This window comes from Dermacentor variabilis, chromosome 9 (assembly GCF_050947875.1).
Source record: "Dermacentor variabilis isolate Ectoservices chromosome 9, ASM5094787v1, whole genome shotgun sequence".
In the NCBI taxonomy this organism is placed as follows: Eukaryota; Metazoa; Arthropoda; class Arachnida; order Ixodida; family Ixodidae; genus Dermacentor; species Dermacentor variabilis.
In genome coordinates this window covers 53,444,113-53,469,843 of record NC_134576.1, presented here as the reverse complement: position 1 = coordinate 53,469,843, position 25,731 = coordinate 53,444,113, and the positions used below count along the sequence as shown (strand labels likewise).

Below are 25,731 nucleotides of genomic sequence, written 5' to 3'. Positions count from 1 at the left end.
GTACAAATACATAAGGCAAATAAAATATCCTAGATACTTCCTTTTTGTAAAAACACGGCTTCCAATGTCAAAGCTATTAATCCTCGTAAATTATCATGCGCAATTGTTTTCACTGCGCAATTTCATGAGTAATTACTTCTGTGCGCACGAAATGTCAAGTTACACCTGAGTAAGCAACTGTGCATGGCATCATCGTGAAAGTTATTTAGAGCGACCAACCGCGCTGATTGCACGACACGGTAACCATCCGACCTTCGCGTACTATGCATCACCACGCGAACAACGCAGCTCGAGATATACAGGAACAAATGTGCCACTCGCACCAGCAACCGACATAGGTTCACGAGCAATTGTGACCCCGGCGAACAAGGAACTGCTCATCGCCGTAGTGAAATACCAGGATGTGGCGATTGGTGCCGGTCCCGTCTGTTCGCGCAGCCAATGAGATGCAAAGTGGGCGTCAGCCGGGCTTCTCGGCTCCTACAATGCGGATTAGTTGAGCACATTTGCTACTCCAGTAGCTTGAATCACGAATCGATCAAATTGGTCAGCTTGTGGCTAATAAATTCGGTTAGTTTTACACTAAACCAATCCATTGACACTCCCGTAACCACCGGTGTTGAATGTCACCTAACACGAACCATTTTCCACATCTAGGTTCCATAGCTCAAGTACTATGTGAACTTCTTTGCTGAGAATTACTGAGTAATTCTCAGAAGTGTGCATCATGCTGTCATAAGCTTTTGTGTATACCGTGTCATTATGTCATTGCAATTGCAATGTTTCACCTGTGATTACGTAAGTCAATTGTTACTCGACAGTTGCATCATCTACAAGTTATTACCCTGACCCGTTCTTCTAAGCCAGTGTAACCACTTTCAGCTGCCCACAATTTCTCCTAATTGTTGCATATCATCATAGCTGTAGCCTTGCCTCGGGTATTTGAGGGAGCATCGAACAGCAGCAACACTTCTTGGGCACGTTGGTCGCTGCACATTGAGGCGATTGAAACGCAAAGGGCACAAAGACGAGGAACGTTGAAGAACAGCCTTGCCTGCACAAACCGTGGTTTGCGTACGGTCTACATGCGTGGCTAGAATGCAGTCAAAGTTCCTTCCTTCCTTAGGACCAAGTGTACGAGTTATTTGCATTACTTGTATTGAAAAGAGTTGGTAGCTCTCATTGCTTCCATCTGGATTTTGGCGAACTGGGCAACATCTGCCACAACATATTCCGGTCTGTTACCTTTGTTGTAGTAGAAATGAGAATTTATTGGACAGGTAACACCGTTCTATTTCTTAAATTGGATTACACAAAGAGGAGGTCATTACGTGCACGAGGAATGAAAATGCGTAAAGGAATAAATGACAAAACTGCACTAGTTAAGTTGTAAAAGTTTGGTTTATAACTGAAATATTGCAATTTAAGAGGTTTAGCCCATGAGTTTGCAAGGCGCTCGCACTTTAAAGTTTATAGTGGATCAGACGGTGCGCGAGTTCTTGAAGCAACAAATGAATTGTGCGTCAGTGCACGAAACAGCCCTTTTGCAAAAAAAAAAAAATGTAAGTGGGGTAATAGTGCATTTCGACCCCATCCAAATTTTACGGCGCGCGTTTCTAAACCGGTATCATACAAAATTGATTTTTAATCAGCATGCATAGGGGTCTCACCGGCAATAATGTTTGCAGTACGTACCGTCCAATAATTGGCAAAAAAATCTTGGTTACAAAATTCCGGTAACAAGTAGAATACGCAGTTTAATTTCTTGCGGATGTAATGTTCACATGTTTGGTCCGGTTCCTGGTATAAATATCTGCCGCAGGCAATTTTCATATCTTCAGCATAGAGAAAAAAAAAAACGCTCTATATTGTCGAGCCCTTGCCATACCACAGGTAGCGTGGTGTGTGTACAATGTAGATCAGGAAGCTCTTGCGAATTCACTTGAATAACACAATTTTCTTTAAACGATACATTTTTTCTATAAATTTACTGTCGAAAGAAAAATGCCACCACGTTCCAAAAGATACGCTACGCTCCACATTCGAAAAGTATCTGACCTTATGATTATGCAGTACGCTCAGGATGATAGTGACTGATAACAGCCTTTGCTATGTGTCGGCCGACGAATCCTTAATAATGGCAGCAAGTTATAGAACATTAATTCTCCGTCTTTATTTGCAAGCATCCTTCAAGTCGCCGCCTATACCGCCGCGTCAGCGGTGGTTGCCATTATGCTTCTTGTTGCGCTGCTGACACCACGATCAGGTAAGTACACACAATTAGCAACATCTAAATTGCATGAGGGGCCTTCCAATCTTAAGCACCGTATACATAGGGCTTGCAGCGAACGTTTCTTCTTCTTTCTTTTTTTTTGGGGGGGGGGAGGCAGGATCAGAAAGCACGTAGACAACTAACATCTCAGATAGCAGCAACAAACTAATAATAATGACAACGGTGTTAGCAATGATGCGAACACTTCCCGGCGCTTTTTGAATGTTGATGATTTTTATCAATGCGGGCTTCCTGATTGTTTTTTATCTGCGTTTTCTCAAAAACCTGCCATTACGATCACTTATCAGCTGTCCGTTTTCGTAGCTTTCATCTGCCTTCAGCAAGATAATTCAAGTGAGAACTGTCGCGATAATGTTTTAGACTTGTGCCTGTCAAATGAACAGAATGTAGCAGTGTCACACTGACATTTACCTTATTTGTCTCTAGTGTTTTCATGCCCTGCTTAGGATACCAGCGTCATTGCCGGCCATACGTTATAACGGCTCAAATGGGTTAGGAAACTTCCCCGCTACACTCTGAAAGCTGATCCCTAAGCTAAACTATTACGAGTTATTTTTTCAATGTCGTTGATTGGGGGGGGGGGGGCAATCTTGACTGATATGTGCGAGCTCAGCAAACAGATTAATTCGCTGAGGTTGTCCTCAATGGCATGCATGACTAATCTCTCAGTACAATTCCAACCAATGAAAATTTCGGTATTGGTTTTCTGTTGAACATACAACTGTTCTACAGCGTAAACAGCGTGCCCACAGATAAACTAGAAGTCCTGAGCCCAACAAGTGGCTATATAATTTCCGTCGCTTACGGTGAATGGGTAATCCACTGTATAAGCAAGATCACTCATGCTGCGTATATACCTCGGTGGCGAACTTTCCAATACGCGAGCGTTACTTTGCATATAGTTCGACCGCGCCATCCCGAGAAAACCGCGGCAGAAAAACGGCGCACAAATTACGTCATCCTCATCTAAATTGAAAACAGTCACACAGAAACTCCTCTGAGAGTTGCCTAACTACGCATAAGCACTGTGCCACTTACTCATCTACACGAACCGTGGTGTTATTATGAGTGTTATGACTTGATCCCACCAGTATAAACGACAAAGCTACGGCTACACTAATTGCTGAGGACGGTGATTCCAGGTGGATCGATGAAGCAGCAAACCACTGGAAGTGGCACCGCCAAGTGCGCTGATGACGTTCCGATGATTATACGCCGTTATCGCGCTTTCGCGCCTTATCTGTCCGCGTCAATCCGTTATGAACCGTAATCAAGTGTACACCGGCTGCGGTGCCTTGAAATCGGGCTGTGGTGGAGAGTCTTGCGTTGAAGCAAGCCACGCTGACTCCAATATTGAACGCCAATTGCGATAACGGAAGAGAGTGTGTCTAGTAATCTTCGTTAGCATTGTGTTCTCGCTTATTCGTTGGCGCCGAAGCGACAGGCAGCACGCAGCTAAAGTCACTCGCTGCTTCAGGCTTCAGCAAAGTGATGCTCACGCATTTAAAAACCGTCTGTCCGTCCAGTAAGACCAACTCTTTCAAGATAGGGCGCGCAGCCGCGAGCTACTTTACCTTCGTGCTGCCTAGAGAACGATAACGGTTCAGAATTATCGGAACGTCATCAGCGTACCTGGCGCCGCCACCAGTAGTACTTGGCTTGTGTAATCAATGCACCTTGCGCCATCGTCCGAACCAGTTCGGGTCGCCGCAACGCTGTAGTTTGTACACTCTTCAGCAAAACTACGCCATTTTGCCACACTGCAATAATGTCTCTCCGCATTTCCTTCCTTAAGGGGGCAATCCCTGTACTTAAGTCACGAACGGCATGCCCGTTATCAGCATGACAGCATTCTCGACAGGCAAGTAGCGAGTGCATCGTTTTCAAGGAAGCAAACGTAAGCAAGACAGATGACGATTATTGTTGTATGGAAAATATACAGCCCAAAAGGTGTACATTTGTTGAAGAACGTACTGGCCGGATGAAGTTTCATAACATCAATAATGACACCGGACTGCGTGGGGATAAGTGGCGCATTGCTTAGTCATACTTAGACATATCCCACAGGTATTTCTGCATGAATTTTTTCATCTTTGGGTAAGCATGGAAACGCTTACGCATTTCGAAAAAATGGGCACGGTGAGGATTTTATCCTCTGTCCCACGGCCACGTCTACCAGTGCGTAGCCAAGCGCGCTAACCACTAAGCCACTGTTTCATTGCGCCACCACAGAAACAGGCAGCAGTCATAAATATTTTTCAGGCTGTGCACGTGGTTGGGCTCCACCTGCTGGTTGACTCACTAGATGGCGCACCATTTACAAGTACCTGCCGATGGCATTGTGTTGCTAGCTAACAAGCAAAGTGATTTGCAACGTCTGGCTAATATCTATGGACAGGAAGGCAAGAATTTAGGTTGTACATTTAGTGTCAGAAAATCAGGTGTTTTGGTATTCAATGAAAACAGTGAACAAACAGTGGAGATACAGGGCCAGGAAATACCTCGGGTAACAGAATATAAATACCTTGGTAGATGGATAGATATATGGAAACACAGGAAAAACAATAACAGTGAAGGGGAAGAGAAGTGCAGTCATAATGGAAGCACAGAGTGCAATGGGGATACGAGGTCCTCCGAGGTATGTCGAAAGGTGTAATAGTTCCAGAACTTACATTTGGAAATGCGGTTGCTTGCTTTAAATCAGGGGTACAGTCAGGACTCCATGGGAACCAAAGGTCAGTGGGTCGCCTCGCATTGGGCGCTAACGGGAAGACTACAAATGAAGCTGTGCAGGGCGACATGGGCTGGTCTAGTTTTGAATTGAGGGAAGCTCGCAGTACAATTTAGTATGAAGAACGCCTGAGGAATACGGAAGCAAGTAAATGGGCTGGGAGAGTGTTCAGGTATCTGTACAGGAAAAACATTGATCCACATTGGAGGAAAAGAACTAGGAAGCTTACCAGCAAGTATGCGGCCTGTAGGGTGGGCAACACAGCAACAAAGACAATCAAGCGGAAAGTCAGAGAGGCTGAAATAATCTCATGGGTGGCGGCAATGGAAAGGAAACCTGCCATGAGTAACTACTTAAGAGGAAGAAAACAAAATCAGAACACAAACAATTTATGATAACTCAAAGGGGAGCTCATTACTTTTCGAAGCGAGATCGGGATGCCTTAGAACACGCACCTATAAAGCGAGATATAAGAAGGAACTCAAAGCATGTGCTTGCTGCGGTAAAGCTAGGGAAACTATGGACCACGTTTTCTTAGAATGTGAATATACCTGCCCAGCGGTCGATTTAGGCACCACTGGCCTCCTTGAAGACCTTGGGTTCAGTGAGAGCAGTGGAAAAGTAAACATGTCCGCAATAGGCATTAGTAAGAGGCGATAGGAGGATTGGTGGACGACAAGTAGGGAAACGACATAAAACGGAGACGTACAAAAGCACAGTTAGCAATAGGGGATCAGGAAATTTGGGTGTGGGAGTTCATAGTGCTTATTTTTATTTTTTATTGTTTAACTTAAGTAGGACATTAGGTAGCAAGAGGTTGGTGGCGCAACCCACCGCCTCGTTCCAAAGGGGACGCTCATAACATCCATCCATCCATCCATCTGCAGGAACCTGAATGTACAGTTATTCAAAGAATTTCCGACAATTACGATATTCTATAATGTGAAATTTGAGCGCCGCTGTATGTGGATTTAGTGACATGAGGTGAATAACTCACCGATATCACCGCACCCTACCGTTTGGCAGTGGGCAAGTGCGGTCGGCACGTTCCCAGAACGAGGGGCAGTGTGGGAACGCTGGCATAACGAGCAGCATCGGAGCCAGCTGCGGAAGATGATGACGACGAACACGCGAGCAGTGGCACAAGCGCGTTCGCGGGGTTGCGCCGAAGGGCAGCGACGCTTAACCAAGGAACGCGGGAATAAAGCTGGAACCGCATGGCGCGTTCTTCGCTCGCCAAAAGCGGACGCGCGTTGAACGCCCGCGCCACCGCTGACTCGTCAGCACCCGCGTGAACGCCACGGGTCCGAACCTGCCGCGCCGTGTTTGCCGGTTTTGGCAGACAAGAGAAATCCCCAGAACAGGGAATTTGTGTTTTTTCCGAAGTAATGCACGCCTAAAATTAAGAAACACTTTTAATAGTCACCTCGTGGGTCATTAGAGAGCTACGTATCTCTCCCAAGTATAGTTATCGTGATTTATTTGAAATGTGCACATTATTTAGGACATTGTTGCCAAGCATTGAGTGCGGCCTGCGAAGGCGACTTTTCGCGTGCGGAAATCCCACAGAACGCGACGCTGCTCTACTTAGTCGATGAGGGCCTCATTGAAGGTGCCTTTGTCCATGATAACTACGGGAGCATGACAGGAGAAAAAAACGGCGATTTTGTAAGATTACCAAGCGCGCATTACCCATACTAGAACAAGTGGTTTTGAAAAGCGCGCGCTCAATCTCCGGGTGGTCCGTCGAGATGCTCCGCCAAGGCTGGATCGATGGATGGACGGATGGATGGATGCATGGATGGATGGATGTTATGAGCCTCCCCTTTGGAACGCGGTGGTGGGTTGCAACACCGAGCTCATGCTATTATACCGCCTATTATACTACCTAGGTTCAAAACTAAAAAATAAACGGCGAAAAAGAAAACAACGATGAATTCCTATAACCGAATTCTGGCACCCTATTGTGAACTTTGTTTTTGTATGTTTCGGTTGTTCATTTCCCTATTTTTCTTCGACCAATCTTCCAATCGCCTCTTACTAATCTCAACCCAAGGGCTTCGGCGAGGCCAGTGGTGCCTAAATCGACCGCTGGGCAGGTATATTCACATTCTAATAACACATGCTCCATCCTTTCCCTAGCTTTACCGCAGCAAGCACAAGCTTCTTCTTCTTTCTTGCATCTCGCTTTATACGTGCGTGTTCTAAGGCATCCTGATCTTGCCGCGGAAAGTAATGAGCTTCTTTCTGACATATCATAAATTGTTCCTTTCCTGACTGCCTTTTTTCCTGTTAAGTAGTTACTTATGGCAGGTTTCTTTTGCATTGCTGGCACCCATGAGATGATTTCAGCCTCTTTGACTTTTCACTTGACGTTCTTTGTTGCTGTGTTGCTCACCCAACCGGCGGCATATTTGCTGGTAAGCTTTCAAGTTCTTTTCCTCCTTTGCGAATCTGTTTTTCCTGTACAAATACCTCAACGCTCTCCCAGCCCATTTACTTTTTTCAACATTCCTCAGTCGTTCTTCATAATCAATTTGACTGTGAGCTTTCCTCACTTCAAAACTTGTCCAGCCCATATCACCCTGCAGAGCTTGTTTTGTAGTCTTGCCTTGAGCGCCTTATGCGAGGCGCCCCACTGAGCTTTGGTTGCCTTCGAGTCCTGATTGTACCCCTGATTTAAAGCAAGCAACCGCATTTCCAAAAGCGAGTCCTGTCACTATTACACCTTTCCACATACCCCGAATGCGCGGAGGGCAACACCATCTGGTGTTGTTCGGGTAAGTAATGCGGGACGTTGGCGTGAGGTGCCACTCGCGCTGCGCTGTCATTGGTGGCCGCGGGCGCGCCAGCGCGTTGTTTTCTGCTCACAACAGCACGGCACGGCCACGCGATTTTCGTGGACGTGTTTGTCGAAACGACGCCATTGTTTCTCTACTGCGCTCCAGTCTTGCCAAAAATGGCGTCCCCATGCAGTTCCAGCATATGAGCTGCGCTCTAAAGCTATAGCGCCATCTCGTAGTCTCGTGGAACACTGTGCTTTTCTCTTACCCTTTCGCCATACTTTCCTCCTCCCTTTTCGGCCTCATGCTTTCACTGTAGCCTTCTCATCTGCTTTCTTCCTTGTGTTCTCGTTGCTATCGCCGCCTTATATTTCCCGCTGCTCTCCGTTTTCGGTCTTTCATCGTTCGCTGTGCTCGTTCGCTCGGTGACCAATGATGCAGAGACATGCCAACGCTCAACGCAGGAACGGGCACCTAAGACCTGCGCTCTAAAAGGCAGTTGCTGTTGGATCACATAGACAGAAAATGAGAAATATACCGGGAAAAAAAGGGTCTGTGGTTCAAAGACGAGTTCATGCAAAGTTCAAAGGTGAAAGAGAACGTTGGTTGTCGAAAATACTGCAGAAAATGAAGGCCGCACCTAGAATACTTTGGAACCGCCTAAATTGATTAGGCTGGAAGTCTGGAACTATACAACAACCTATCCTACACGAATATAAAAACAAACTAGAGGGGCACGCGGCAATTACACCCGAAAAATAACAGCCGAATCATTCCAATGCAATGACGAGGTAGCATATCAGAAAAAAAAAATTACCGTGAAAGAGAACCAGATGGGGCTGAAAAGATTCAACTGGAGCCCTATAACGTAAAACTATTCCAATATGTTTATTCCGATCTCCTGACGTCAAATTTGCGTAACCACCGACGCAAGCACCGGGCAGTCACCCGCAGGGTTGTCTGAACAGACCAATCAAACGCTCTCCTCGCTCATAGATGGTCACTTTTGTTTGCTGGAAAAACGAATAACGTTGCCTAAACTGAGCTGCTTGTCGTATCTAATTGGCTGACAAGAGGCGAGGAGAACGCTCAAGTGGAGAGGGATTCACTGGGGTAGAGCCAGTGCACTGAAAATCGATAACCGGATGAAGAGGGTGGCGCCGGCGTATGCGATTGGTCGGCTTTCCCTTACTTAGCTTGTGGTGGCTGGTCAAAAATCACGGCGGAATGCAACGGAATCTTAAGAATGACGCTAAAACTGACCCTCAGCAAAGAAGAGTTGGCAGAATGAGGTGGTAAACGTGCCGAAAGTGCACGAAAACGTTACACGACCACGCAAGAAGTTTTATTATACGCAAATACACCCATGCTCTTCGGCAGGTGCGAGTAGCCAGTGTCTCAGCGATCGGCGGCAGCCATCTTTTATTCCTTTCGGAACGGGGCAGCCTGCAGCTATTCCGAAGAAAGTTCAGTTTTGTTCGGCATATTAATGCATCTTTATCGCGTACACGTCACTTTGACGCGGTGAGTTTGTGCGGTTTTGTGACGTCGCGTGACAAGCAGGTGAAGTGGGTGCAGCCGGAAAACTTTTTCCCAATAGCCCAGGGCTAATGGCGAAAAGGGGTCGAACCAGAAATAACTGTTTTTCTTTTTTCTGTCAAATCATGCATAATCAGTGTGTACACATCATATCAGATGGGGAGGTATCGCGGTTTTCGTGATGTCGCGTGACAGACAGGTGAAGTCGGCGTGGTCGAAAAATTGACCAATAGTGGAGGGCTGATAGCAGAATTGGAATAGGAAAGTTTGGAATAGTTTTACGTTATAGCGCCCCTGGAAACAAATCCTAAGCGAAAATTTCTAAGCGCACAGCCGCAGCGTTAGGCGAAGTTTCCGTTAAACTGATTAATGAAACACGATCAGAAAGTCGGGAAAAGAATAAATGTAGTTTATAAAGGCAAGGGGAAAAAAAGAAAAGTTATTCATGTAAACCGTTGACCATTACATCGCTAATATAGATGTTAGCAATGCAGGTTATAATAAAACCCAAAACATGGGAAGAGGTAATGGCATGTTGGGAGAACTTCAGGATGGCTCCAAAATAGGTAGGCGTCTCGATAATAAATTTGCGCTCTCTAAGTGTATTGAAATATTCAGATAAGAAACAAGACCGCTATATGCGGCTTTTTTTGTCATTGCCGGAACGTAGCAGAAACGTAGGCCGTAACATATTGTGGGGTATTCTGGAGGGAGAAGTCTTATGCAACAGCGGTATACAGCTTCTGAGGGTTATTTCCCTAGTAAATAGTTTTCGTAATAAAGCCTTTTGTAATCTGATTGTATCTACGACGCGAATTGTGTAGCACTTTTGGGAAGCCACGCGGGCGCCAGCGATTACACTGGAACGTTGGTCGAGTCAAGTATACAAGCCGACGAATTTGACCCACAGATCAGATTTTCGACGATCGCCGGCTCTCTTGAATTCTTTGCCTCAGTATATCGCGAAATGAAGACACGCATAGAGCCGCGTTAAGAATTATCGTAATCGTCGGTAAATTTTTTGTACCTGGCCTGACATCGATGTTCAATGACTGTCCTTTAAATGCACTTTGCCGTTTGCTTTGAAAACCGCTCACGCTTTTCCAGTCCACCATCGAAGTGGATGTTGCAATCTATCGGCCGATTTTTGTGCTCACTGCAATTTTCAAGCTATTCCAATTAGCTATTGACAGAGTATACGCGTGAGTAAAGAAATATTGTAGTTCCAAATCGGGACGAATTTTTCCCCGTCGCTCCAAGACTACCAACCTTGTAAGCTTTATGACGCATATTTCGACGTCCATCACCCAAAGTGGCAAGTTGACATTGTGTACTGCAAGCACAGCAAAGTTTTCTACGTAGTCCGCCATCTTCTAGGGCTCGTGAAGCTTGAACAGAATGACCATAGCAGTTGTAGCTCTGCTACGTAGCTATCTTCTCGAGATAACCTGCTTCATGAGCGTCAACGTCCTATCTTCTATTGTCGACATGCCATCTTGTGGTGTGCCCCCTCATTCCGTTCTAGGTTCAGTTGTCATCTTAATTAGGCATGTTTTTCCAGGAATTACGTCTTTTTTTTACGCTGACATGTAAATAGTAGAGGAGATGGATAGTACTGCCGGGATCTGCAGTCCGGCTTGTCCTAGTTCTTCAGATGGTGCTAATTAAAAAAAAAGAACGTCTGATTCGTCAAAAGCTCATAGTATCGTGTTCTCTTATTCTATTGATGAAGTAGTGTTGACAATGATTTTGACGCGAAAGCATCAAAAGGCCGATTGAGCAAGAAAGGCGGTGTTTTTCGCAGCGATCCGGCACCCAAATTCTGTTTTGGCGGTGACGCCATATCACGTGTGCGCCTAGACTGAGCTTAGCGGGCAAGAAAGGATACAGCTGCTGCACCTCAGGTGCTGCGCGAGAGAAGAGGGCATCGCCGCGACGCCACATCAACATCGCTCTAGGAAGCCTTCGTTACCCGCGTGTTCCTATTCGCGCGTACTTTCGGCTGCGCTTCAACTTCGCTTTGGCAGTCGCTATACATAAATTAATGCATAAAACACAATAACTTCGAAAGGAAAAAACGTTGGAAATAGCGAGTTTCGAAACTACAACCCCCGCTCAGAAGTATAGGAGTGTCACCCACTGCGCTAAATCTATATAGCAGGTATGGGCAGTCTGCTTTACGGCATCATGATACTTAAACCGAAATTTCCATTGCCAATGATGAAAGCGGTGACGTAAACAATCGCCGCGGCTCACCCTGGAGCGTACGCATTCGATTCTATGGCAGTCAGACATGGTAGCATGACGTCACGCATCGAGGTGCCTCTGTTTTTGCTCTCTACGACGAGTTCATCAAGCGTCTCAACGCGCTCGCTCGCCCGCGAGGAGTTCACAACTCTGAGGGCTGCTCAGCGGCGTTGAACTGGGCAAAAATGCTTTCGCATGCACAACTAATAAGCGCTTAGGTAGCTCATATATTTTTATATAAGCGTCGTCGGTGAGCTTCTTTTTAGTAAGAATCCAAGCCCACTCAAGGCGCTTAGCATCGCAAGGCCTGCACGTGCTTGGTTCAGTCAGCAGATTTACAACAAAATTCCGTGCCTCACTTGTTTTCGTCGAAATGTTCTGGGTAATTTGACTCGCAGTACGTGAATATGTATCAGTGGCGTGTAATGGCACAAGCTACTCAACTAGCATAATTGATTGTGTGGAGAAAACGCTTATAATCATTCATAATCATGGTTTTCTGACTTCATGCCCCCCCCCGCCCCCCCCCAACCTGACCAATCAACACACACTTCCGTCACATAGCTGCAGACGTACTCAAACTGATATCCTCTATTTCTACGAAATCATTATTCGAATTTACACATTTTCGGATCTGCTAGCGTCTGATCCACAGCAGGTTCCGCAGTGGAGTACCAGGAAGTACTTCGACTTTGCAGCCTCTCCATGTTGATATCGTTCAAAGCGTGCTCACTTCTTTGTTCCTAGCTTCGCACTTTCTCTTAAGCCTTCTTTCTGGCTGCACTCATCTCTTGTCTTATAGTTTGTGTGTCCTTGCGCACATGCTTTCCATGTTTTAAAAGTGTAGTATCCCTGTATTGTTACTGATTTTGAAGCTTGTAGTGTAGTTTTTCATAATAAGTTATTGATTCCACGCAGTTTGCCGCGCGTTAATTGAGTCGGCGCATCATCCAGTTTCCCTCTACGCGCAGCCCAATTCCCGATAGCGGGTACTCAAGACAGGCGCGTCACATGAGTCATTTCCAGCACGCACTTAACTCCATTCCCATCCAGGCTGGTTCGAGAATCGTTGCCCCCTCTAAACATTCAAGGTTTTAGGATTTCTTCGAGCCCTCCCATGGAATATATTGACTGAAGTGCCGGCGCACAAGACGAGAGCCTAGGTAACCACCGCCGCGTCTCTTAATAGGCGTGAACCTGCTTGAATATGAACGCAGGAAGAGGAAAATTCGCTAGATATCCGAAATACGGTTTTTTTAAAGAATCACGTGAAGCGCTCTTGGAAGTGCCAAAGATCACTAAAATGTTTAAAAGAATATTTCATGAAATTCTCCACAGCATACCAACGGTGAACTTCTTTTGAGCTCGAAAGAAGTTCACCGTATCTAGAATAAAAGTATCTAGAGATACTTTATTTTCCAAGAACGTTTATAGCTGGAATGGAGCCAATACTAAATTTCCGATAAAGGATTCACAGCACCTTCAAATGTAGCTTTGCTTTTTTATACATTTTAAATACCGTTTTTGCGCCTAATTTTCTAGTACTGGACAAGAACAAGAAAAATGTACGGACTTAACAAGGCATAGAACGCCGTGCATAGCAGATAGTGTTCATGTGTCAACGCAGCGCTCATGAACGGCAACGAAAGGAGGCGCTCGTGCGGAGCCATCGCCAGCTAGACATCTTGCAAAACTAGATCCGGCTGCAGCCTACATCCAAACTTAATCATCATCATGACAATTTTAATGCCTGTAGCGCCGTGTCGACTTTCAGCGATAACATCGGTATTGTTAATAGCAAGTTGTTAGACCTGTAGAGTATGACGAAGAGTGCGCACTAAAATTCAATGCACACTGCTTTCCAGTCGCGGAGACGACCACCAGCGAGGCCTTTACCACCACCCAGGTATTGATTGCAGACTCGACAATGACAGAAGCCACCACCGTGAAGCCCGGACCACGTAAGAGCTAGAAATCTTACCATAAGTTTACACCTCCGTCACAAACTGAAATGATGGGGTTCGCATAGAAAAGGCGTACGCGTAGGTTCGGAAAAGTAGACAAATCGCAGAGCCCAATGGAAAGCGTCTCGTGTGAGTGCCTCAGTGGGGCACTGTGGGAATGAACCCTTCAGTGATAGCTGTCGTGAAGATATAACAAGAAATTGTCTTTCCTTTCGCGAATCTTGAACCAAGCCATAGAGAATGAATGCTTGATGTTTAATGGTGCGAGGGCCAGGTATGACCAAAGAGCGCCATAAGCCATAGAGAGACTTGGTGCGCAGACGTGGGCGGAAATTAATAACAGATGGCTAAATACACTACAAAAGATATAGCGTGACTAAGGTGAGCCGCAATCACCTCCTTCATGTCAGCCATACATATAAATTGACCAGCTTGACGCCATGATTACTCTCAATGTTTTCCGTACGACCTAGGGGCTTATACGAAACATGTTCCTGTCTGCCGTTGTATTTCCCAGATATAACAACTCTAAAAGAACCTGCCAAGATATGCTGTTCGGAATACTACTAGTTAGTTTCACTGCTCGATGCTACGATTTCAGGTCGCACCATCGTAGCTGGTGTGTTATGAGACGGGTTGTTTCGAAACGTGTGTATCCAACGTGTACCACGAAGTATAATGGCGCTTGCTCTTAGTTATTTCTTCATCGCTGGGCAAGGGATGCAAACAGGCATATCACGCGATTTTATTTTTTCATGCCTTCCAGGCTTTCGAAAGGATCCAGAAAATAGCACTTAACTACTGGAAATACTAAAGAAGATAGATCAAATGTCTCCTAAAATACATTTCTCATTGAAAGCCCCACCTTGAGTTTCATACTTGGAAGGCACGTATTCCTTCTTGATCAAGACAGAAACAGAAACAGCGTGACATAGGACGAGCGAGTAAATAGCACAGGAGAGAGAGCTGTGATGCCCTATTTGTATTATTCCAATGATGAACCAACCAGCCCCCTTAAACGCAATACAATTAGGCTTGGGCGCGCCCCAGTAGCCCCGTGGCTACCATCTTGCGCTGAGTGCGAGGACCCGCGCTCTATTCAGGACACGCCAACAACATATTGAAGGTGTGGTATGATGAACTTTAATAATATTCTGAAGGGCAACCCTTAGGTTGACGATGCGGCTCCCACGTCGGGACAGTAAGGTTTAACCTGACCGCCGTATCGTGGGCCTTCTGGACGGCCTGTACTTGATCGAAAAGAACTCCACTGCGTAGGACTCGCCGCCACCAGTCTCCCTCCTTAGAGCAGACTTGCAACACCTCATTTGGAGCTGTGTAGCTTTTTCACAAGGGAGATCCAACATTCAACATTTACTACACGGATACATTAGAACACTAGGAATTGGAATACAAACTAACTCTGAAACACAGAAAGCCATTGCGACATATGGCAGACAAATTGGCCTGTTTCGAGTAGTGTAGAAGGGGTCGATCAGCCCATGTGAAAGCGCCGGAACTGAACACGCACCTGAGCCTGCATAAAGCGAAAGATCCAAGACTCAGACGAAGATGTGCTTCAGCCAACAGTCCGGGAACCCACATTCCTTCCCCTCCTAATCCCCAACAGTGGCCTAGAGCCGCCCCCTTCCCTAAAATAAAGGCTTTATTCATTCATTCATTCTCTCCTTGTCACAGTCTGTGAAAGACACAGGACACTGTCAAAGCATGTGATCTAGAGTAATGACGCCACAACACTTCTTGCAATCGATTGGTACTTCTATTTCTGGATATAGCTTGTTAATAAAGTTTGGACTTGGATAAGTTCTTGTCTGCAACAATCTCAGCTTCCGTTCTGTTCATGTATTAATACCTCGTGATTTCATTATATTGTTACGGAGGAAGCCGCAGACGAAAAGCTATGTACAAGTATATTTACAACAAAATATGCTGCGCTTGGCAAAGAGGCAACAGCCCGCGCTAGCTCCAAATCGTCGTCATCGTCTTCTTACTGCTCGGCTCTTCGTCATTGGAAATACTATCCCGTAGCACTACCCCCGGCGGCAAAAGCGCCGTCCCGGAGCGACTAAAGCCCGGAGCCTGAAGCAGTGTAGTAGGTCTTGAGCCTACTGACGTGCACGACATCAGTAGATGCCGGAGTAGATGACGATGTTGAGCTCACAGGAGCAATTTCGTAAGTCACAGGCGTCACCTGGCGCAGCACGCGGTAGGGCCCTGTGTATCGCGAAAGGAGCTTTTCAGAAAGTCCGACGTGACGAGAGGGCGACCACAGGAGCATGAGCGCACCAGGCGAAAACTGTACGTCAGGGTTGTACGTTGTACTGACGCGGCTGCGTGATTTGCGACTCCGTCAGTCGAGCGCGGGCAAGCTGGCGTGCATGGTCGGCGAGGGCGATGGCGTCGCGCGCATACTCGGTTGTTGAGATCGCAGCAGGAGGAAGTACCGTGTCAAGGGGAAAGGTTGGTTCGCGACCGTAGAGTACATAAAATGGAGAAAATCCGGCGGTGTCATGCCGGGAAGAATTATAAGCAAATGTGACGTAAGGAAGGGCAACGTCCCAGTCGTGGCGGTCCTTCGAAACGTACTTGGACAACATGTCGGTAAGAGTACGGTTTAACCGCTCTGTCAGGCCATTGGTTTGAGGATGGTATGAGGTAGTCACCTTGTGGTGAATAGAGCAGGAACGCAGAATGTCGGCGATAACTTTCGAGAGGAAGTTACGACCCCGGTCAGTAAGCAGCTGTCGCGGGGCGCCATGCACTAAGATAATGTCCCGCAAGAGTAAGTCCGCAACGTCAGTGGCGCAACTGGTAGGGAGAGCTCGCGTGATTGCGTATCGGGTGGTGTAATCAGTTGCGACGGCTACCCATTTGTTCCGAGAGGATGACGTGGGAAAGGCACCGAGGAGGTCTAATCCAACACGAGAAAATGGTTCCACAGGGACGGTGATCGGCTGTAAATAACCGGAAGGTAGCACCTGAGGTGTTTTCCGACGCTGGCAGGGATCACAGGCAGCAACATAGCGTCGGACGGAGCGAGCCAGACCAGGCCAATAGAAGCGGCGGCGGACACGGTCATACGTGCGGGTTACCCCAAGATGTCCTGCAGTGGGTGCGTCATGCATCTCAAAGAGCACAGTCTGTCGTAGATGTTTTGGCACGACAAGAAGATCAGGGCCTTCAGGGAGGAAGTTCCTTCGGTACAGAATGCCGCCCTAGAGGATATATCGGCGAACGGATGCGTCGGTAGGTGTAGAGCGCAGATGGTCGATGAGTACTCGCAGCGATAGGTCTCGGTACTGCTCATCGGCGATGTTAGCGAAGGCAGACACAGAGAAAATGCCGGCGGCGGTACTACTGTCGGCGTCGTCAGGCTCGTCTACCGGGTAGCGAGACAGGCAGTCAGCGTTCTTGTGTAGTCGGCAAGATTTGTAGGTGACAGAGAACGAATATTCTTGGAAGCGTAAGGCCCCGCGACCAAGTCTTCCTGCAGGGTCTTTCAATGAGCATAACCAGCAAAGCGCGTGATGGCCTGTGACAACTGAAAAGGGTCGACCATATAAGTCTGGGCGGAACTTCGCAACCGCCCAAACTAGGGCCAGACACTCACGCTCAGCGACGGAATAGTTGCGCTCCCCGGGCGAGAGGAGCCTGCTGGCGTAAGCGATAACACGGTCGTGGCCACGCTGTCGTTGTGCCAGTACTGCAGCCAATTCCGTGACCGCTGGCATCAGTACGGACTTCGGTAGGCGCAGAAGGATCGAAATGGGCCAGAACGGGAGGCGTTGTGAGAAGGTCGATTAGAAGCGTGAATGCAGAGGCCTCGTTATTGCCCCACTGGAAAGGGGCGTCTTTTTTCAAAAGCTCGGTTAGTGGTCGTGCTATGGCCGCGAAATTTTTCACGAAACGGCGGAAGTACGAGCAAAGGCCGATGAAGCTGCGCACATCCTTGACACACTTTGGAACACGGAAGTGCGTAACAGCATGTATCTTGCCTGGGTCCGGTTGCACTCCGTTCGCGTCAACGAGATGTCCAAGGACGGTTATCTGGCGACGGCCGAATTGGCACTTGGACGCGTTGAGTTACAGACCGGCTCGCCGAAAAACGTCCAGGACTTCTGAGAGGCGCTCGAGGTGCGTAGCGAATGTTGGGGAGAATACTATAACGTCGTCCAAGTAGCACAGGCGCGTGGACCACCTGAAACCGTGAAGGGAGTCCATCCTGCGTTCAAAAGTGGCAGAAGCGTTACATAGACCGAACGGCATCACTTTGAATTGATAAACACCGCCGGGTGTTACAAAGGCAGTCTTCTCGCGGTCGAGATCGTCCACGGCAATCTGATAATAGCCGGAGCGAAGGTCAATAGAGGAGAAATAGCGAGCACCGTGGAGGCAGTCAAGGGCGTCATCAATCCGAGGTAGGGGATAGACGTCCTTTTTGGTAACCTTGTTAAGGTGCCGATAATCCACGCAAAAGCGCCATGAGCCATCCTTCTTATTTACTAGCACAACAGGTGACGCCCATGGACTACATGACGATTCAATAATGTTCTTGGCAAGCATTTTGCGAACTTCGGTGTGAATAACTTGACGCTCAGCTGGTGATACTCGATACGGGCGGCGATGAATAGGAGGGGCATCGCCGGTATTAATGCGATGTTTGACAGCTGTTGTTTGGGCCGAAGGACGATCGTTCAAGTCAAAAATATCTTGGGAGCACTTGTGTCGTCAAGCCAAAATTGACCACTGGCAGGCAGACGCAATTCGCCGCAATAGATAAAACTGTATGAGGTACTGTGATCCCGTGTGTTAGGAGGACGTCTTGCATAGGAGCCGCGATGTAGTGACCGCCGGGGACCGGTGGGGATGACACGAAGTCGACGTAAGTCAGTGCCGAAGGTGGCAAGCGAATGAAGTCGACGGAACTGAGGCGAGTAGGGTGTTGTTCAGCGGGATCCAGAACAGGCAGGTCGAGGCGGAGAGTACTGGCGGAGCAATCGATGAGAGCAGAATGTTCGGAGAGGAAGCCTTAGCCGAGGCTGATGTCGTGGGGACAGTGAGCGATGACTGAATAGCACGATTGTTGAGCGATCGGCGAAGGAGACGCGGGCGCTACACTTACCAATTACGGGGGCTGTTCCGCCATCGGCGACACGGACAACAGGCGTAGTGGCGGGCGTGATAATTTTCTTGAGCCGGTTACGAAGGTCAGCGCTCATTACGGACAAACGCGCCCCAGTTTCTATGAGTGCAGACACAAACACCGTCGACTTGCACGTCAAGACGGTTCAGATGAGTGGGCAACGTCAGGAGAGGATTTGGCGGCGTAGGGAGCAGTGCAGCGTCACCTTGAGGCGCTGCATCCTCTAGTTTTCCGGCTGCGAGCGGCGTCCGAAGGGAGTCAGCGAATAGGAGCGATGGGGCTGGGGAGAGCGAGATTGTCGTCGTTGGGGCGAAGGCGAACGAGAATAGGAGCGGGTCGCTGCAGGAGAATCAGCGGCGGCGTTATCGGAGCGTGTGGCATAGGGACGAGAAGGGCCACCTGGGGGACGAGAGTAGGCAGTATAAGTAGGCCGAGTCGGGGAACTCCAGTGACTGCGACAGTGCTGAGAAATGTGCCCTATTCGATGGCCGTGGAAACAAATGGGCTTGTCGTCAGCAGTGCGCCATTCAGATGGGTTGCGGAAACGTGGTGGGTAAGAAGATGCGGGACGGGGCGGAATCGAAGAAGCCGGGCGGGTATAAGGACGATGGGCCGAGCAGATGGTGTGAAGACCCATGTTTTCGAACTCTTGGCGGACAACTAACTGGATCAGTGAGGCCGTAACTGCAGATGTGTTGGTGGGACTGGGGTCGAAGGCAGCCGGTTAGGCGGCCTCGATCTCACGCCGGACGATCGTGGTAACATCGGCAGTGTTGTTGGGATGAGGAGTGTCGGCACAGGAAGATGTCGCTGGGGTGTTGGGCAGACGGGCAAACTGCTGGTCAATACGTCGGCTTTTAGCGAGTTCCAGGTGGCGGCACTCTTTTATAACAGCATCAACCGTCGCTACGCTGTTGCAAACGAGGAAGTTGAAGGAGTCATCGACAATGCCTTTGAGTATGTGGGCAACCTTGTCGGACTCAGTCATGTGGGTGTCAACACTGCGGCACAGAGCCAAGACGTCCTGAATGTACCTGACATCGAGCTCTGTTGACGTCTGCACACGGCCGGAAAGCGCCTTCTGCGCGGCAAGTTGGTGACCGTAGGGGTTGCCGAACAAGTCTTGAAGCTGTGTCTTAAGTGAATCCCAACTGGTGAGCTCATCTTTGTGCGTGCGGTACCAAACTCTAGGCGGGCCACCGAGGTAAAAGACTACGTTGGCGAGCATAATAGTAGGGTCCCACTGGTTATTGCGGCTGACGTGCTCATACAGGCTGATCCAGTCATCGACGTCTTCCCCATCTTTGCCCGAAAATACACCAGGATCATGGGGAGCAGGGAGAGTGATGTAGGTCGTCGAGGTAGCAGCAGGTGTCGGAGCCGGCGGAGTCGGGTTGTCGTCGCCGGGAGCCATGAAGGAGGGCTCTACGTACCGTCCACTGGGAACCTCCGTGACGAGATACAGGGAACGTCCACCTCCACCAGATATGTTACGGAGGAAAACGCAGATGAAAAGCTATGTACAAGTATATTTACAACAAAATACGCTGCGCTTGGCCAAGAGGCAGCAGCCCGCGCTAGCTTCAAATCGTCGTCGTCGTCTTCTTACTGCTCGGCTGTTCGTCATTGGAAATACTATCCCGTAGCAATATGTAAGTAATTGGTCCCTGTTCTCCTCCTGTATATTAAGGTCCTGGTCGCGTAATGCACGGATAGTAAGTCCTCGTGCAGCTGCGTTAGCCATCTCATGGATCAATCCGAGATTGATCGACAGACCCCATGTGCGCAGGAAACCAGCGGATTTCGATCCCTTGGCTGTCCAACTCACCGATCAGCTGGGCAGCCCTTTTGGTGACAAAGCCATTCGTAAAGTGTCTAATAGCCATCTTAGAGTCACTGTAAATCCTCGTCCACTTATTATTCCTTAAAGCCAATGCTATCGCTACTTGATGACATAATGCAAAAAGGACTTACAATAGCCAACAATGGTCACTTCGCCTTAGAAGAGTGGAATGCTGTCGCGTTCCACTCTTGAAGGCGAAGCTTAAGCGTCCTCCATTTTTTTTTCTTCTGGTGCCCAGTCGCGCGCGGTTTCGTTTATTAAAATGGTTGCGAACGATCTTTAGAGGCCTCCATGGAATCTGTGCCGCGTGCTATTTCATAAAGTAGACGCAAAACGCCTTGTAAATGAGGAAATCTTTATTTGTCTCAGTATAAATGCCCATTCCGGAATTTTAGTGCGTTCATCCAACTTTGTGGCAGCACGTAAGGAGCTGTAGTGCCCTTACAAAGCTCCACCGGACAGCATCGGCTGAAAAAAATAAATTACAAGCTTGTGTCGTTCTCGTATTTAGCCCATTTAGGAATTCTGCGTGCCGAGGGGAAATCTGCGAAATTCGTGAATGAGCGACAATACAAACAAAACCAATTCGCTTTTACATACATGGCGTCGAAAATACCCGACTCTTTCCAAGCCGTACTACAAATTATGAAGAAAGCATCTGACTTAGGAGCATTCCCCCATTCCTGGGCCTTATTTCCTGCACATTCAGAGTATTATCCTGCACTCCTTTGCATTATCTTTTGCGTGTTCTTCCGGCGCAAGCAACACACTCCAGTGTTATCACTCTTGGCAATCGCTTGTCGCGTCTTCGGCAAGCATTAGTATCGAAAGATGGCATATGTTGCGGGGCCATAGAAAGCGTTATAACCTTGTCTCACTATGATTTAGTATACGCCAAACTGTCACCACGGGCGGCTTGGTTTTTTTGATAACTGCTTCACAACCTAAGGTGCGGCGAGCGTGCCTCAAGAGTATGCCAAAATGTTACGAGATTAATTAAAATAATTTTCTGGGTTGGCGAATGTGTCACGAACTTGTCCCAGTAAGATTCAGTACAGGCGAAACTAAGGCACACAGCCGAGCTGCTTTTCCCTAACTGCGTCACAACGCCGGGCGCAGCGAGCGTGCCTAAAAGCTACCAAAATAAGTTATAATAATGCTGGGACTCATAGAAACATCTCCCAGTACGAGTCATTAACTCAGATTAACTACACCAGGATGGCCGAGCTCTTCTTGCTAACTGCGTCACGAGTCTGTTTCTTGCTGTAAAAGCCAAAACTGCTTGAAATGCGTCGCAGACTGCCAAACGAAATTTCTCACCTTGCCGTAGTCCAACAGTGCAGTGCTGTCATGTCGAACTGCAGAAGAAACGCAAGAATACGCCGGGAGTCCAACAAACACCCTACAGCCAAAAGAAACGGGTCGTCGAACAGGCGAGCTTCACATGTGCAAGCTACCTCGCTCGCTTCGGTGGCATGTCTGGCGAATGACGCATGCTTATGGTGGGTCTGGCGTACCGCTAGCTGGTTGCTAGGTAACGCAAGAAAAATAAGTCGCAAAGTTTAAGTTCATTTATACGCGAAACTTTTTAGTTTTAGCGGGAAATAATAAAAAGAACGTTGTCTATAAGTTCATTCCAGATTGTTCTTTTTTTACGATGTTCGCGTCAACTAACGCATAGGGTTGATAGTAGGCGTGACGTGTTTCCCGTTGTCAGTTTTCGCAGAGTCTCCCCTATTGAATTGCTTTCTCAATGCGGCGGGCGCGAGGCGAGTGAATTCGCGATCACACCCTTTCCCTCCTCCGGAACGCCTGTGACTAGCTCGTGCCATGCGCTGCGTCCCCCTACTTCTTGCTTATAAGATCCCGCTCTAAAGGGTACGTATGAGTGGGCGTTGGTATCATACACCAACAGTGACTCATCAATTGGTTGAGTGGTGGGCTCACAGCCCGACAACAAATTTTTATGTTCGCACGGCTTGAGTTTTTTCGTGCGGCAACACCGGCGCCGACCCGAGTGAGTCAATTCGAACTTCACTTGAAAACAGTACTTCAGCGGGATAGTGCCCCCGCCGTTGCCGCTACCAGATGGAAGCCTTGGGTGCTTGTGTAAGCCTTATCTCCGATCTCCTTGCGGAAGTTACTGAAGAGCATTTGACGTAGCCGGTGGTGGTCAACTTGGGCTGAGTGCGTCTCTGATTTGGCGGCAGTGACGAGATAAACAACTCGTAAATAGAGGCTGCGATACATATAAAAAAATGCTTCATCAGGATAGTTCGCTCGCCGTTGCCGCTGCCAGACGGAAGACTTGCGTGCTTGCGTTGGGCCTTATACGCGGTTTCTTTGAGGATGTTGCTGAACAAGTAACATAGCCGGTGACGGTCAACATGGGGTCACTGCGTCCATTATTTGGTGTCAGTGACCAGGTAAACAGCTGTTAAGTAGATACTGCGATGCGCAGAAAAACAGTGCCTCTGCATGAACTATGCCGCTGCCACTGTATAGTTCTGGAAAATGTGATAACGCGTCGGGCTGTCCTAGTGGCTTTGCAGTTGCAGTGGTATCCCAAGGGCGCGTGATCAAGGCTGGCCGTGGCCGCCGCATATTGATTGGCGCGAAATGAAAAAAAAAACACCCGTACAGCGTGAATTAGGGGTACGTTAGAGTCCCAGGTGCTGAAAGTATAATCAGGACTAAGGACTAAACAGAATTAAGATTTTGTCTGTCATAAAAATGTGGCCCGAACCTTAAGACACTGTTTTAGATTGGAGGCTATCAAAGAAAAGTGGGCCGACGCTAGAGACTGTCATATAAGTGTGCGCCGACCCCGGAGGTATTTGGGGGCAGCTAGGTCAAGCGGTAGTTTCTCTGCATCCTGCCCTACAGGCGTACGATCGCTATTCTGGAAAGGGCTTTGTAGGAACCCACCAGTTCTATATAATTTATGAACCCGCCCTCATGAATACTTCGCTTCACGTAGTTTCCAATATGTGTGTTAGATCTGCAAAAATAGTTTGCATTGTTTCTATAATTTTAAACGAAAGAAACACAGCTGTCTATTTTCTAATTGAAGAAGTAGTACCGTACAAAATGTATTTGGTATACTGAAGCAATTGCATGCGATCGTGAATTATGAGCTTGCAAGGTCGTGGGTGAATTTCGTTCAGTAATAAAACAGAACCTTTCAACTACCCAAGGGTGTCCGTACTGGCATATACAGCCTTAGCGTTTTATTGTGTGAATTTTAAATGTTCGCATCCACACACATCTGCGAATTTTGCAAAGCAAGTTTTCTTGTGTGGCTCTTTCGTACATTTCTGTAGTCGGTGGTTGCTTGTTGGAGTATATAAATGTGCCGTTACCACGTGGAAGTAGCTAATGTTTCCATAGGCAACAAGGACGACCATGCACTGGCATATGTCTCCCCAGCTACGGAAGTTTATTCGAAAGTAAGGTTTATTCGTGTCAGCGAATAACCGAGCCTACCGCCAAGTGCTGTCATGCGAGACTTTTGGAGCGTCCAGAGTTTGAGATGTTCTTGTGAAGAGCTTGGGGATCACATCGTTCCACTTGTCCGGCCGTACTCTCCTGCTCTGGTAGGTGTATCAGAGGGTATTCACGGGGTTGCCTGCATAACCACGTGGTGAATCAAGCACTATCCGAACGTGCGTGGTGAAAAAATTACACGCCTTCAGGTGCACCATTCCTTTAATAAAGCACTGACTTTCTAGAAGCCCTTCGTCATATTCTTACACTGAAAATCATCTGGTAGGGTTCCTGGACTATTTCAGATCTGCTATATTTCTTTGCTGTGCGAGCATTTGCGGTGGAAAAAGAAACGCTGCAATCTGTAGACCGAAACGGCGAGGATTCCCCCAATACGTTCTCCTAATGCTCCTAGTTTGCATGCTCTTGCCGGAATAGCCATAATTTCTCCTCCGCACAATTCGTCACTATGGATTTGAATGCACTTGGCATAATTACTCGGACATAGCCCGAAGATGCATGCAAGTAGACCCCCATATATTGAACTCGCCAAGAAATAAAGAAATAAATTATTATATACTAGGCACTTTTTTCAAGAACAAACGGAAAGCTTTGAGCATGACACAGCTACACACGAAAAGCTGAGCAACTAAATTTCTACAGTCGATACCAAATGTTGCATCTTTGTCAAAACTGCCAGAGAATCCGTCCTTGTCGAATGCTTCACAGGTGCTCCCGGCACACCAACAGCATGGTCCTCGGTGATGTCGAGTGCGTCCTATAGGCAGCATTGCTTGTAGCAAGCGTTAGTGATCTCTAGACTGGCTTTGCGGTGAGAGTGACGGTGCAACTACGTTTGTTTGGTACATTCGATAGCTTTGTTCATAGCTACAGGTCGCCATTCCTTGAAGATGATTGGTCGACATCTTATCGCTGAAAAATGTTTAAATTAGCATTTCCAAAGAGTAAGAGAAATTGGCGTCCACTCGAATAAACAGGTAGCAAACAATTTTTCTCCCAAAGGAATTTAGGAACTAAAAAAGAACATAGTGTGCAATACATGCTATGAAGATGGTTGGACAGCGAAGCAGTAAACGACTACAACAACTATCCTTTGCGACGTAGGTGGAAATTATTCACGTGGCTACATTCACAAGTGTTTCACTTACCTAATTGTTAGCTTAGGACGTTTAGACAACCTGCGATGTGGCTTGCGCCACTTTTCGTGCACCTACAAGGAGTAGTTTGCCGCGCCTCGTATGCACGCTGGTCTTCAGGAGTCATTATACGTGGCCTTCCCATAGCCTGACACAGCACAAATCATTTGCTAGGGCGGCGCTTCTTTAACGTACGATAGTGTAGATAAGCCACTCCTCACTACATATGCTACAGTCAAGCTGGCGTCGCCGCGGTAGCTTGCGAAATAGTAATCTTTACCGTGAAACGTATTCCGGGAGCGCTAGGTGCTTCTCATTGCACGTAAGTGCAGGAGCACCTTATCATCAATTATAAGGTTCGGATGCTTGATTGAGCTTGTTCTTTATTGAAAAGTATGCTTTGGCATGCTGCACGAACGCGGGCTTTCTGGTCGAAACGCCGTCTCTTGCGTGGGCCGCGATGGGACGGAGGCGAGCGCCAGCTGGAGGTATTGCAAGGAACCGGTCGTGCTGCTCTGTGGCCC

General features: G+C 47.7%; 1 protein-coding gene across 1 annotated transcript in view; it reads left to right on the top strand.

Moving 5' to 3' along the window:
* The first annotated feature begins 2,188 nt into the window (after positions 1-2,188).
* LOC142558352 (uncharacterized) overlaps positions 2,189-25,731 on the top strand; it is a 52,099-nt gene continuing 28,556 nt past the window's right edge. The window contains exons 1-2 of the mRNA XM_075670497.1: positions 2,189-2,266; positions 13,459-13,554. Of these exons, the coding sequence (XP_075526612.1) occupies positions 2,233-2,266; positions 13,459-13,554 (130 nt within the window). The 5' untranslated portion in view covers positions 2,189-2,232. The remainder of the gene's footprint in view (positions 2,267-13,458; positions 13,555-25,731) is intronic.